This window comes from Gracilinanus agilis, chromosome 4, assembly GCF_016433145.1.
Source record: "Gracilinanus agilis isolate LMUSP501 chromosome 4, AgileGrace, whole genome shotgun sequence".
In the NCBI taxonomy this organism is placed as follows: domain Eukaryota; kingdom Metazoa; phylum Chordata; class Mammalia; order Didelphimorphia; family Didelphidae; genus Gracilinanus; species Gracilinanus agilis.
The window spans coordinates 258,151,074-258,164,420 of record NC_058133.1 but is presented as its reverse complement, the minus strand read 5'-3'; the positions used below and the strand labels follow the sequence as shown (position 1 = coordinate 258,164,420).

The window sequence follows — 13,347 nt, the reverse complement described above, 5'->3', positions numbered from 1 at the left end:
CAAACTCCCATATTGGTCACGTCCAAAACTATATGTCTAGTTCTGAACCTCAGGGTAATTATCCATAACTTCTCCATCAGGAAGTAACCTGAACATTTTGAAAATTGGTGACTGATGACAAAGACAGAAGTGATTCTTTATCTTTTTACCACTTACCTTAGAGAAGGTAGCTGCTGTAAGGACTTAATGGAAGCATTTGCTTGCACTTTGTAAACTTCAAATAAATGTTAGCTATTATTAGTATCATTAGTCTAATGATGATATCAGGAACTAGGAACTATATGCATGGCTAAATATATAGCTTTTTTTGCCTCTCGTTATCTCCTATTATAAAGAAGAATTCAAAGCATGGTCAAATCCTAAGCTGATTAGTCAATACCTTGATGAGATGCTGCATTACCTTTGACAAATCACTCCTTTTTTCTAAGCTTCTGCTTCATCAGTTGCAAAAAGATAGGGTTAGGCAGAAAAATCTCTAGTCATTTCCAGATATCTGATTTCTAATGAGGAATTAATAAATGTCTGCACAGTCAGTAACTTTTGCTCTAGTTGGTCATTTCAAGACCCTCCTTTTCAAATTTCTAGCTAAACTTCTCCCTAAATATTTTCCCATTATCTTGATTACCCATGACCTAAAAACTATGGTGCCCTACCCAGGCCTGTCCTCATCTTCCAGTTCTTTACCTCCCCCTCCCCCTATCCAAACTCTAGAATATCAGGGTTTTTAAAAAAGCTTTTTTAGTTGTACTCTACTAGTACCCATCTATAAGAGCACAGCCAAATAAAACAAAAAAACAACCTTATATTCTAGAGGTATTGTTGGGTAATTGTGTTGACACTTGGTGGTTTTCTCCCACTGGGCAGAATTACTCTCCTGAAGAATTTCAGACAGTATACCTAAGAGACACTGGAGGACAGGTAATACCTTTCTGAATGACCTAAGTTACTAGGTGACCTATGAAATGACCACCTTCTCTGCCCACCTGAAAACCACATTGCTTGACAGTTAAAACTTAGAGACTGCTAGGGGACCAGATAGACAGAGCATTGGACCTTGGTTTGGAAGACCTGATTCTAATACTACTTCAAATATTTACTAGTGTTCGGTCCTGGGCAAGTCAATATCTTTCAGCATCATTTTCCTCATTTGCAAAAAGAAGGTAATAATAGCACCTATTTCACAGAGTAGTTATGAGGAACAAACGAGCTAGTAATGAAAAGGGATTGGCAAGCCTTAAAGTGTTTTGTAAATATTAGCTCTTATTATTAAGTATAAATATATTTCCACATTTTTTCCTCGGTAGAAGAACCCTACCTCTTTGCCCTAGGAAAGCATTATATTTCATTTAAAATATTTTCCATATTTCCATATTTCATTTTCTTTCCCTCCCCTCTTCACTCCCCACTCCCAGATCCAAAAAGCACTTCTATTGGATTATTCAAATATTGTCATGTATACCTATTTCCATATTATTCATTTTTGCAATAGAGCCAAAACCCCAAATCATATATCCATATAAACAAATAATAAGTCATTTGTTTTTCTTCTGTGTTTCTACTCCCATAGTTCTTTCTCTAAAAGTGGATAGCATTTTTTTCATAAGTCCCTGGGATTGATTGTCTTATATTAGCAAAGTCCATTACATTGGATTGTTCCACAATATTTCACTTTCTGTGTATAATGTTCTCTTGGTCATTTCATTCTGCATCAGTTCCTGGAGGTTTTTCCAGGAAAGCATTCTATTTCAGCAGTTGTAAGTTTCATTTCTGACTCCCTCTTTCTCACACATAAGGGGTAGTACTTCCAATACTCTGATTTGGACTATCAACTTCAGGAAGGACTGACTAGTCCTTTCATGTAGTGCATGGACCCCAGTGGAGAAAGAGAAAGAAGAGAGGGGAAATGATTCATCCTTCCTTTTTTAAAAATAATATTTATTTTCTGTCTTAAAACTGTTCCAAGACAGAAGAGCTGTGAGGGCTAGGCGATTGGGGTTAAGTGACTTAGCCAGGGTCACCTAGCTAGAAAGTGTCTGAAAGCAACTCTGAACTCAGAACCTTCTGTGTCCAGGTCTGGCTCTCTATCCACTGAGCCACCTAGCTATCTTCCCCCACTCCACCCCTTTTTTTTGGACATATATTACTTTTTTCTCACAAGTAGAAAGGTGAGAGTGGTTTTGGGATTGTTTGAACATTTTCTTTTAATCTTTCTATGATCTATTATTAATCTCTAGCTGCAGCTGTGAGAACATTTACCCACAGGGAAGAGAATTAAATAGCCTCCCTTTCCATGGATTAATCCAAGAACTCTAGGTTGGGATTGGAATAGACAACCTCTACATTTTCTCCCAATTCTGAGCTTCTATAACTCTTTTTCACAGATGCAACTGTTGTTAATCCCTGATGACTCAAAAGAAGTGATGGTCCCAGCACTGGGAAAGACAGAAGAAAAGAAAACTCAGTCAAGGCTTCTGGCTGTTTAATCAGCAAATGCTCTCATCCTCTGCACTTTGGCTTTCTGGACTTCATGGATGTCCCCAGAAGTTTCCAATTCAGTTAACTGTAATATTTTCCTCTTAAGATGCCAGGTAGTAGCTGAGATTGAGGTGTCTCTGCTGCCTGCTCTTCTCTAGACCAACTGGGGAGCATTAGAAGCTATTCTGGGAATCAACAGTTTGGATCTGTTTTACAGAGTTATTTTGAGAACCAAAGGAGAAGAGGCATGCCTGGTGTTTTGAGTACCTTAAAATACTATGTAAATGGACTATTGTGATATGAGTCCTCAGGAAATTATTTGCTATGCTTAGCAGTTCATCATAAACTTGTATCTGGGTCCATGTCCTAGGACATGGCCAGGCCCAGCAAAGTCATTACCACTCCTGAGGGTGCCAGGCTGATGTTCTAATAGAATAATTCTGGCTGCTCAACCTAGTGAGCTCTGAGGAATCACTTCTCATTGTCTCCAATTTACTGAGTTTGTTCCCTGGTGCTGCTGTTCTGGCCCTTCTTAGCTGAAAAAAAAATCTAGAATGATAGAAAGGTGATGCTGGAAGTTCCTGTAAAGATCATTATAGAGAGGAAAATCTGGAGAGGTTTATACAGAGTGTGGAATCCTGATCCTTTGTTCTATGTCCTTTGTATGTCTATTCTTCTATTTCATTTTATTCAATTTTGACCCTTTTCTGGCCAGCTCCCCTCAAGCCACTCACCTAAAATGCTAGGATTGCACTATAAATATCTTGGTCCCATATTCACCACTAGTTTTATCACAAAAAAAATCATAAGTGGCCAATTTTCATAAAGTAAAAGATGAGATGAGGGCAGGAACTTTCAGGCTGGAAAAGGAGATGACATGAAAGTAGAACCCATCTAACTAGGTCCAGGTCCTGACCAAGGCTGAATGAGTTAGGCCAGACTTGCAGGGGCTGATCAGGCCCAATCATCAAAACAGACTTAAATTTCTCTAGACCCCCAATCCTTCCCCAGTGATTCTTTTACAACCCTTAGCAATAAGGAATTATGCAATAGAGATTACAATACTGATGTCCCCTCATATTTATTTGTTTTAGAAAAGTTTCCAGGATGTGAACTAGAAGACAACCACAGCAGGGTCCTAGGTACCACTCCCCCACTTCAATGGGAAGAACAACTGATTAGGTACAGATGAGGAGCAATTTCCTAGAGTCAGCTAAATTTCCAAGATTACAGAAGAGCTAGGGAAGGGTAGGCAGACAAGGTAGGACTCATAAGTGGAGATATAAGACAACAGATTTAGAAATTGAAGGGATTTTAGAAACTATATAGTACAGTCTCTTTATTTTACAAACAAGGAAAAGGAGATTCTGAGGGGTTAAAAGGTTTTCCCAAGATTACACAAGTAATATTTCAGGTAGAATTTGAACACACATACCTCTGGCTCCAAATTCAGTAGTCTTTCTACTAGACCTTCCTCCTTTAAAGGAGTAGGAGTGGGTGAAATTAAGCTGTATGAAGGGGTAGAGAATTCAGTGGGGCAGAGGGGATGGAGAGGAAGTATGGATTTGTGTGTGGGAGTGGGAGTGTTCAAGGAGGATCTGGTGAGGATGATGCCCAAATGGTGTTATAAGTTTTCAAAGGGAAAAAGAATTGGAAGAGTCACTGGTATGAGGCACTCAGAAGAGTTAGGAGAAAACAAATATCCAGAATAGAAGGTGAAATGGGCAGCCTTTAAAAGCCAGGTTAGGAGGTTGAGTCAGGAACTGGGATTTTCTGGATCTTCTCATCTCACAGTAATGTTGTCACCTGCAGTTAGAGTAATACAAAGTGAATGATGAGTCCCGGGCTCAAGAATATCAAGATTCTTAGATTCTTTCAGCCTATATATCACATTAGCTCTTCCTTATCCTTTATCCTGTGTCTAGGTCCCAATGCTCCAGTGATCCAAGAAAATAGCTAAGCTATTCCAGAGAAAGAATAGTGAGGGTAGGGGTATGCTAGAGCCAGATGGTACAGGCTCCAGAGAAATGATTGTTTAATCTTTGGTGAAAACATTTTATACTTAAGAAATTGGCAAACCTACAAATCAGAGATTGAGTTTTTATTTAGATTTAGATTCTAATTTAGATTTAGTCTAGAATTTATTGTTATCAATCAATTGTCTAGATTTAAGAAAGTATGGGAGAAAATAATAATGAAGATTAAACTTAAAAGTATATTTCCTTTTAGAGAACTGATTGTTAAACATTTACCATTGTGTCAAAGGTACCAAGGTCAAAGGATGGAGTTCTTAACCTTTTTTGTGCCATGAACCCATTTGATAGTATGGTTATACTTATAATTTTTTTCTCAGAATAATATTTTTATATGCATAAAATAAAATAACCGGTACTCCAAAGGAAATCAAATATATTGAAATAGAGCTACCAAAGCATTTTTTTCCATCAAAGCTCACTGAAATCTATCAATGAATCTTTTGGGGGTCTTTGGATCCTAGGTTAAGAATGCCTGGTCTAAAGTTTTATCTAAATCAATGATTCTTAACTTGAGATGCATTCAGAGTATCTGTGAACTTAGATGGGGAAAAATACATTTTTCACTAACTTACAACTAGAATTTAGCATTTCTTTCAGTTATGAATGTAGACAATAGACATCATTCTGAAAAGGAGTCCACAGGTTTTGCCAGACTATCAAAAGGATCAATGGCACACAATAAAGGTTAAGAACCCTTAGGCTGCCTTGACATAGTTTCCAGACTTAAGGTAAGTTTTGGGACACTATGATGCTTTCTTTTCATGGAGAGAAATCTAGACTAAACCAGATCCAGTCAATGGGTCAGAAAGAGACTCTGAGCTGACTGTTCTGTTTGTGGTCTTGTCTTCCTCAATGCCTCTTAATTCTAATACCTTCTCTCTGTTAATTAGTTTTATTTATCTATATGCAACTTGCTTTGTATATGTTTGTTTGTTGTTTTTGAATGTAAGCTTTGAGGGCAGACATTGATTTTTTTTAATCTTTTTTGTATCCTCAATGTATATAACACAGTGCTCAGCATATAGTAGGTGCCTTAAAAATGTTTATTTACTGATTCATTCCCCCATTATATATTTATTCTAGAACAGCCTCTCAGATTATACTGGATTCAAATAGCCCAGAAATCTGAGGTGGATTTATGAATTGAGAAAGAGTGAAGGGATATGGCTGGGGTTGGTTTGGGGAGGTTGAGATGAGGTTAATGCTCTAGGAGTTCAGTCTAGGTTCTAGTCCACAGAAACACAAACCAATTTTTTTGCATATGTCATTTTTCTGCCCATCCTGCTCTTCCCTCTCTTTCCCTTCCATCAAAGCAACTTACAGGGGTCCACGAGGGCCACCACGGGAGGTATTGCTTGACCTCTTGGCCTTGATAAATAGGATGGTGCCTGCAATGATGCCCACCAAACCTACAGCCAAGCCCAGGGCACAGACCACAGTTTCAGTCGTCTCTGGCAATGGGGTCCGAACTTCTGGTTCTGAGGGGAACAAAGAACAAGGTGATTCAATTCAAAGACATAGTGAACATGGCAGGAATTGGGAGTTGGCCATGATGGGACTCAATCCTGAGTGCAGTTGTGGATAGATATGTGTTGAAAGTTGAAGGTTATAGGGCAGAACATCTGGATTTGGGGAGGGAAGAATCTGAAAAGTTTTCCAATTGGGTGCCAGAAAGGGACCAATGGGGCCCTTCATGGGGACTTTGGGCCCTTTGAAAGAAACAACTTGAGGGCATATTGAGTTTGTCACTTACCCCAGTGTTTGATGGTAGCTTGCTCCAAACCCCAGTGATCTACCTCACAGTCATAGAAATCATTGGCAGAGGGAATGAAGGTGAGGTAGTGGAATTTCCTGAAGGAATGGTCAGAGCGGGGGAGGAAGACAGTCTCAAACACACCATCACTGATGGGATTGCCGTTATGAAGCCATGTCACATTGAGCACCGGAGGGGAGAACTTGTCAATGAAGCAGACCAGGACATTGGGCTGGCCCAGCTCCACCGGACCCGTTGGAAACACTGTCACTTCAGGGGGCACTACAAAAACACAACAAAAATGAGTATTTCATATTAACACTTTTTTTCCTGTAAGCTCTTCCTTCTGATACAACACAGAGTCCCTTATGTGCTAGGCATTCTCATATCAATTTAAAGCCAACATCCAGGCATAGAGAGCACTAGGCCCCCAAGTCCAGCTTCCTAGGGATGAATATTGGGGGTCATGGCTTATGTGATACTCTGAAAGAGGGATACACATGAAGGTGTAAAAGGGTGTGAGCAAATGTACCATTTTTCATATGAGTAAATTGGGTTTTTGTTTCTAAGGTTCAACTTTTTTCAGGAAATGGAGTGATATTAAATGACATAAATAGGCAAATCCTCCCTAACACTGAAAGTTTATGTAAATATGAGTTAATATTATGGAATTCATTCTCAAAAGAGAGAAAAATCCCTATACGGAACCTGAGGAAGCACAGAAGCCTAATTTATGAGGCTATGGATTCTCAAACCCTCCCTTTTCCCTTTTGCCCTAAGGATGCAGCTAAAGCACATACCATTGGTGTCAGGGGTGTTGTTGGACCGTTTCATCATGATTTCCAGGTTGGCTTTGTCCACAGCAAGATTGGCCAGAGCACCCTGGGCCTCAAAGCTGGCAAATTTGCTGAAGTCAGGAAGCCGCCAGACAGTTTCTTTTTTTTCCAAATCCACATGGAAAATCTCATCCCCATCAAAGTCAAACATGAACTCTCCTTTGGGGTTAGAGGTCTGGTAGAATTCAGCTTGGATGATCACATGATTCTCTGCATGGAACCAGATGTGGGAGAGAATGAGAGAAGTTGAAGGGGAAACAGCAGGAGAGAGACCCAAATGGAAAGAGAGAAAAAAGGATTGGCATACCAAGAGGAACACAGGAGAGAGAAGAGTAAGGAGATAGAAGGGCAGAGAAAAGGACTTCTTTGGATTTTTGTAGTGGATCCTAATTACAAACCAGAAACCTGCCTGGAGTTGGAAGCCCAGCAGCTTAAAATGGTAGAGATGATCCCCAAATCCTTTTTCCTACCAGATTATGTCCTTTATCTTCCCAGGGAGAGAACCCCAGCTCAGCTCAACAGGTTCTCTGCTCTCCCAGACTCAATGCTGCCCTTCTGAGGGCAAGTCCAACTCAACATATTCCACTTCTAATGATGAGTCTATCCTATGCCTTGGACTAGATAACCTACAAGGTTGCCCCAATGGAACTGTCTCTTGCTATGCTAACAGGACAGGTGCCAAGAACATGAACTACATCAATGAAATGGATCAGTAGCTTGTGGGATAAACTATACTTTTACCTGGTACTTTTCCCACAGTGAAAAAGAAGGGGGAATGTATGCTTATTGACCTGGAAAATGCTCAAGTAAAAATATAGGCACTTGACTAGAGAATCCTTCCACAGTATCTGTGTCCCTGAAAAGTAGAGAAATGAGTTACAGAGCTGACTAAGCTTCCTTTTCCCTTTGAATCACAATTTCTTTTTTTTTTTGGGGGGGGGTAGCATTCATTTATTTATGTGATCTAATCTACTTAGGTGATTAAAATGTGCTTATTATCCTCGTGTGCTTCTGTACATGTATACACATGAATCACAATTTCTCATGTACCATACACTTTTTCTTAGAATCAATACTAAGTATTGGTTCCAAGGCAGAAGAGCAGTATGGGCTATTGCCCATGGCCATGCAATTTAAGAAATGTCTGAGGTCAGATTTGAATCTAGGACCTCCCATCTCCAGGTTTGGCTCTCTATCCATTGAGCCACCTAGATGTAAAAAAAATTTTTTTTTAATCTTAACCCTCTGTCAGTATCAATTCTAAGACAGAAGAGCATCAAGGGCTAGGCGATCGGACTTGCGTAACTTGCCCAGGGTCACATAGGTAGGTATTATCTGAGGCCCAATTTGAACCCTAGTCCTCCCAATTCCAGACCTGGTGCTCTATTGTGCTCCCTAGCTGTCCCTATCCCATGCACACTTAGAAAAGTACAGTGGAGATATGGAGTGAGGGATAAAAAGATTGTTTCCTCCAGGAATAATTTTATGTCAGTCTCCGGACTGATTAATGAGACCTTGGGATGGAGTCTTTGGGCCTTTGACATAAGATTCTGGGCCCTCAGACCCTGGTTGAATTGACTCCAGAGTTCCCCATCATTCAGTCAATCTGTCAGAATCCACCACACTCCATACACCCTATGTATAGAGTATGGTGCTTAGTGGAAGGTAGGAAATTATACAGAAAGAACAGGATGAGAAAGTTCCTTAGAAGAGTTTATCAGATTAATGAGAGGCAATGTGGTTTAATGGATAGCTCTGGACTTGGGAGTCAGGATTCAAATCCTGCCACTGACACTAACTTTGTGACCATAATCTCTAAGAACATCACTTTCCTCATCTGTAAAATAGGAGCAATTATATTTACAGGTAGGTACTATAGGAAAAAAGACCCTGAAAAGGACCTTTTGAGACTCAAATGAGATCATGTTGCAGTTGTTGTTCAGTCATGTCTGACTCTCTGTGGTCTCATTTGGGGTCTTCTTGGCAAAGATATCGAAGCAGTTTTCCAATTCCTTCTCCAGCTCATTTTACAGATGAGGAACTGAGGCAAAAAGGGAGAAGTGACTTGCCTGGGATCATACAACAAGAATGTATCTGAGACTGGATTTGAACTCAGGAAGAGGAGTCTTCCTGACTTCAGGCCAGAAACTACCCCCTACACCCCCTAGTCACCCCAGTATACAGCCCTTTTGCAAACCTTAGTATACTATATAACTATTATTAGTAGCTAAATATCACATGAACATGCTTAAATTACTAGAGAAGATCTTTAACATCAGCACCAGAAGTTCCTGTACTACAAACAGTATTCAATTAAATAGGCATTTATCAAGTGCATATATTTTGGGCAGATTGCTATTATACCTGGATGAGATGCAAAATTTATATAGAGGATAGTGAGTAGTACTGCCTCTACCTGACCTGAGGGGGTCAATAGTAAAAAATTCCCTGGAGGGAGTAATGAATTAAGGTTTGATTTTGAACCTGGGTTAGTATGGGGGAGGAGCATCTCCAGAGGAACAAATCATCTGTGCTACTACCTGATGGGGTGAAGATGAAAGAGAACATGTCAGGCATATAGAAACCTATTACTACTTTTTAAAAATAGTTCAGAAGTGAGTTAGTCCAGCCCCCTCATTTTACAGAAGAGGAGGAGACTGAGGTCTTTTCCAGAGAAGAGACTTAATTTGCCCAGAGTTGGATTCTAATTCATGTTGTCTGATACCAAATCAATAATCTTCCCCTTATATGACACTACTTCAGGAGCATACGGGGGTTAGGAACCCCATAGCCACTAAGGCAGGGTCTTTTCTGGATTTGAACTGGCAGGTTCTAAATCTCTGCATAATTTGTTCTAAATTCTGGAGAAATGTTGAGTAAGCAAGTAGATTTGGAAGCTCTGCATCCCCCAGAAGTGATGAGGATTCTCATAGCAGCCTTGAAATATCCCCCAATTCCCAAAGGTGTCCCTGACCTATGGGTGACTGTGGTCCACTCAATTCCTCTTTTCCCCTTGCTTTTCCCTCAATAAGGAGCACAGAAGCCTAAAATCAGAGTTAAGATTAGAGATTTCAGCCACTAAAGGGTTCTTATAGTCAGATTTTATCTTTATAGAAATGAAAAAAAGGGTGATTTGGCATAGCTCTGGGTACCCCAGGATATTCCTGCCAGTATCCAAGGCTTCTTTACCATGTTACCAGATGAATCCATTCCCTCCCCCTTTTACACTCACCTTGGATGGCTTTGGCTCCCCAGGGACTCAGCAGGACAGCCAGGGTGAGAGCTCCTAGGATCAAGGCTTTGTTGGGGGGCATCGTCTTGGGGGCACACTCTGCAGTCTCAGCACAAAGCCTCTAAATAATGGGGCAGTAACAGAGACAAGGACAAGAAGGAGTTCTGGTTTGGGGTACAGTTTGGGGTAGAGTAGGGGAAACCCAGCCCAAAAGCCCTTAGCCAATCAGAAAAATCCTTTGTGCTGACACTTCTGTTACCCGGTGAAGGGATCATGAGAAAAGACCAGAAGAGGAATTGAGAAAAGTAAGAAGAAATCATCCCAGTACAGTAAAGAGACTTCTATGGGATGAAGTGACTTTCTCCACCTCAGCAGGGGAAAAGATCAGGATATTCGAGTCATTTTTATAGCCTATTCATTCCAAAGGAAGGAAAACTCCTTGGGAAAAAGTGGTGATTGGTACCAGGGCAGGAAGCAATTTATAGCTCAAATATTCCTGATTGGGGCTAAAGCTGGGGATCTCAAAACAGACAACTACTTATAGCTGAGAGTTTAGCACCAAACCTAACACCTAGGGTGGGGATAGCATGTATGGATTATCTCCAGGGTCTACTCCACCCGGGAGACAGACAAAAATCTCCTGTAGTGACACAGGTTTCTAAAATCTCCACAACCCAGCTTCCATGAATTAGGGCCATTCACTGCAGTAATTTGAATGAAGGTGGTATGTATAAAGGCTTTTAAATGAGGAGTATTGATCAGTTCTTCTAGCCATTTAAATTCTTACATTCGTAAAAAAAAAAAAAAAAAAAAGAGGCAGCAGGGTGGCTCAGTGGATAGATAGCTGAGACTGGAAGTCCTGGTTTCAAATCTGGCCTCTGATACTCCCTAGTTATGTAACTCTGAGCAAGTCAATTCCAATTGCTTAGCCCTTAACACTCTTCTGCCTTGGAACCGATATTTAGTATTGATTCTAAGACAGAAAGTTTGTTTGTTGTTTTTTTAAAATATTTCTAAGAATCTGGCCTCAGACACTTTCCAGCTGTGTGACCCTGGGCAAGTCACTTGACCCCCATTGCCTACCCTTACCACTCTTCTGCCTTGGAGCCAATACACAGTATTGACTCCGAGATGGAAGGTAAGGGTTTAGAAAAAAAAATAATATATATATATATGTGCATATATATATATATAATATTTCTGAGTCAGTAATTATGTGGTAATTTAAAATTTGCACCAGTGAAGGGAAAGGGACAAAATCTGCCCCAAACTGACATTTAAAAGTGAAAATATGTTCTTTTGAGGTTTAGGATTGGAGTTGGAAGGGAAAGGGAGGGAAAGAGATGGTGCTTCAGTCTTCCAAACAGGTTTTCAGACTGGGGTGGTATGATCATTTCCAAAATGGCTTTCTAGTTTTCTTGAAACACCCCATTTCTCACATGATTTCTGGAAATTTCTGAGATGGCAATTAAAGGAAGCAAAGTGTTATCTGCTAACTCTGCTTCCAGACAAGATCTTTGTTCTTTGATACTATAATTAGTTGAAGGGGATGAGAATTGGAATGCCCCTTCCTCCATCCCCCATCTATTTCAAATTAGCTAACAAAAGAGATGTTGAAGATATAGTCTATAATCCAAGGTCTCATGAAGCCATTTGGATCCAGTTGAACACTTGGGAAGTTATAATTGAGGAGAAAGAGAAAGCTTCTCAACTAGACTAAAAGGTAAAAGTTAAAGAAACCAGAAATTAAAACTTAATAGACATATGAGATATTGGCTAATTAATATAAGCACAGTTCTTTTGGGGGAATTCTTCCTCCAAATTACCTGATTACTGCCAAAAAGGATGGTTTGGGATCACTTTCTCAAAAGAGTACTAAAGGCCTTCTAATGGAGGATTTTATCTTCAGATTCTACATATGAATACTAACTCAGATTCCCTATGAAAGAGAGAAATAAACTCCCAGCATACAAAGATCCTAAAATGGGGAAGAAAGCTTTAATTATTAATGTATCTATTTATAAGTGTGTTTATGTTAATCATTCATTTACACTCCCCAGAGGAAGGTTTAAAGTTACTACATTAGAATAAATTTCTTACCCTTATACACATAATAAGAAGATTCATAGAAACCACAAATCAGATACTATGAAATGATTGTTTAATAAGCTCTGTAATACTTCACTTTAGAATAGAAGTGGGTAAAGAATGAAGAGTATCTCAGACACTAACTTTTGCAAGTAGAATATAAATGCTTTCAAAATCGACAGCTGCTCTGAGGCTTTAAATATTGGTTCTAAATCTTTATAAGAGGATTGATTAATTCCCGGGGAAATCTTTGGGACTCCATTAAAGTCTGGAAATGCTGAAATACTTAGAGTTGCTGGGAAGTAAAAGGTGGTCTTGGAATAGCCCTGATGCCCAGAAGAGTCCTGATCCAGGGATTATATAGTCCCTACATTTGCACTTCTACTCCAGTCTGTCTCCTATATTCCCTCCTTTTCTTGGCCCCTTCTCCTTCCATTAGGGAGCTAGGAATCTCCATCCATGTTACAGATTAAAGAGATCCAGACACCAGCACACTCAGAAACCTAAAGCTGCTATCAAAACACCCAGTAGAGCTAAGTTCAAATCTAGTAGCCTCTGGGAGGAGGAAAAATTATATAGAACCTAGTCCAGGAGGAAACCTAGAGCAAGTAGAAATACACAATTGTACAGTTTGTCCAGATACTCTTGAAAGCAAAGATCTTGGACTATGACCATATTCTGCCATAGGTCACAATTAGCATTAGGGGCAGTGTTACAGGGGAAAATAAGTCATAACATGTAGTCAGATAATTTTGTGAGGAAGGGAACTCATGGCATAGTTATATATAGGGACTTACTATGGAGGCTTCTCTTTAGGAATTATTTTTGACCTTTTTGCCTGTCTGCTGCTTCCTCAAGGAACATCAAAGAAAGAGAAGGAAGGAAGAAAGAAAGAGAGAAAGAAAGAGAGAAAGAAAGAAAGAAAGA

The 13,347-nt window shown here is 39.8% G+C and overlaps 1 protein-coding gene across 1 annotated transcript; it reads right to left on the bottom strand.

Moving 5' to 3' along the window:
• Positions 1-3,540: 3,540 nt before the first annotated feature.
• Positions 3,541-10,471, bottom strand: LOC123245190 (mamu class II histocompatibility antigen, DR alpha chain-like). The gene is made up of 5 exons (XM_044673953.1): positions 10,333-10,471; positions 7,065-7,310; positions 6,265-6,546; positions 5,833-5,989; positions 3,541-4,281 (listed from the first exon to the last, which is right to left on the bottom strand). Exons 1-5 carry the CDS (start codon positions 10,412-10,414, stop codon positions 4,278-4,280), a joined length of 771 nt encoding a protein of 256 aa, XP_044529888.1. The 5' UTR covers positions 10,415-10,471; the 3' UTR covers positions 3,541-4,277.
• Between the last annotated feature and the right edge of the window lie 2,876 nt (positions 10,472-13,347).

What these genes read in the sequence shown, in the direction of transcription:
- LOC123245190 (XM_044673953.1), bottom strand. Translation starts at nt 10,414, where the DNA reads ATGCCCCCCAACAAAGCCTTGATCCTAGGAGCTCTCACCCTGGCTGTC. An exon ending in CAACACCCCTGACACCAATG is followed by an intron (nt 6,547 to 7,064) that starts GTATGTGCTTTA and finishes GTGTTTTTGTAG; the next exon opens with TGCCCCCTGAAGTGACAGTG. An exon ending in AGCTACCATCAAACACTGGG is followed by an intron (nt 5,990 to 6,264) that starts GTAAGTGACAAA and finishes TGTTCCCCTCAG; the next exon opens with AACCAGAAGTTCGGACCCCA.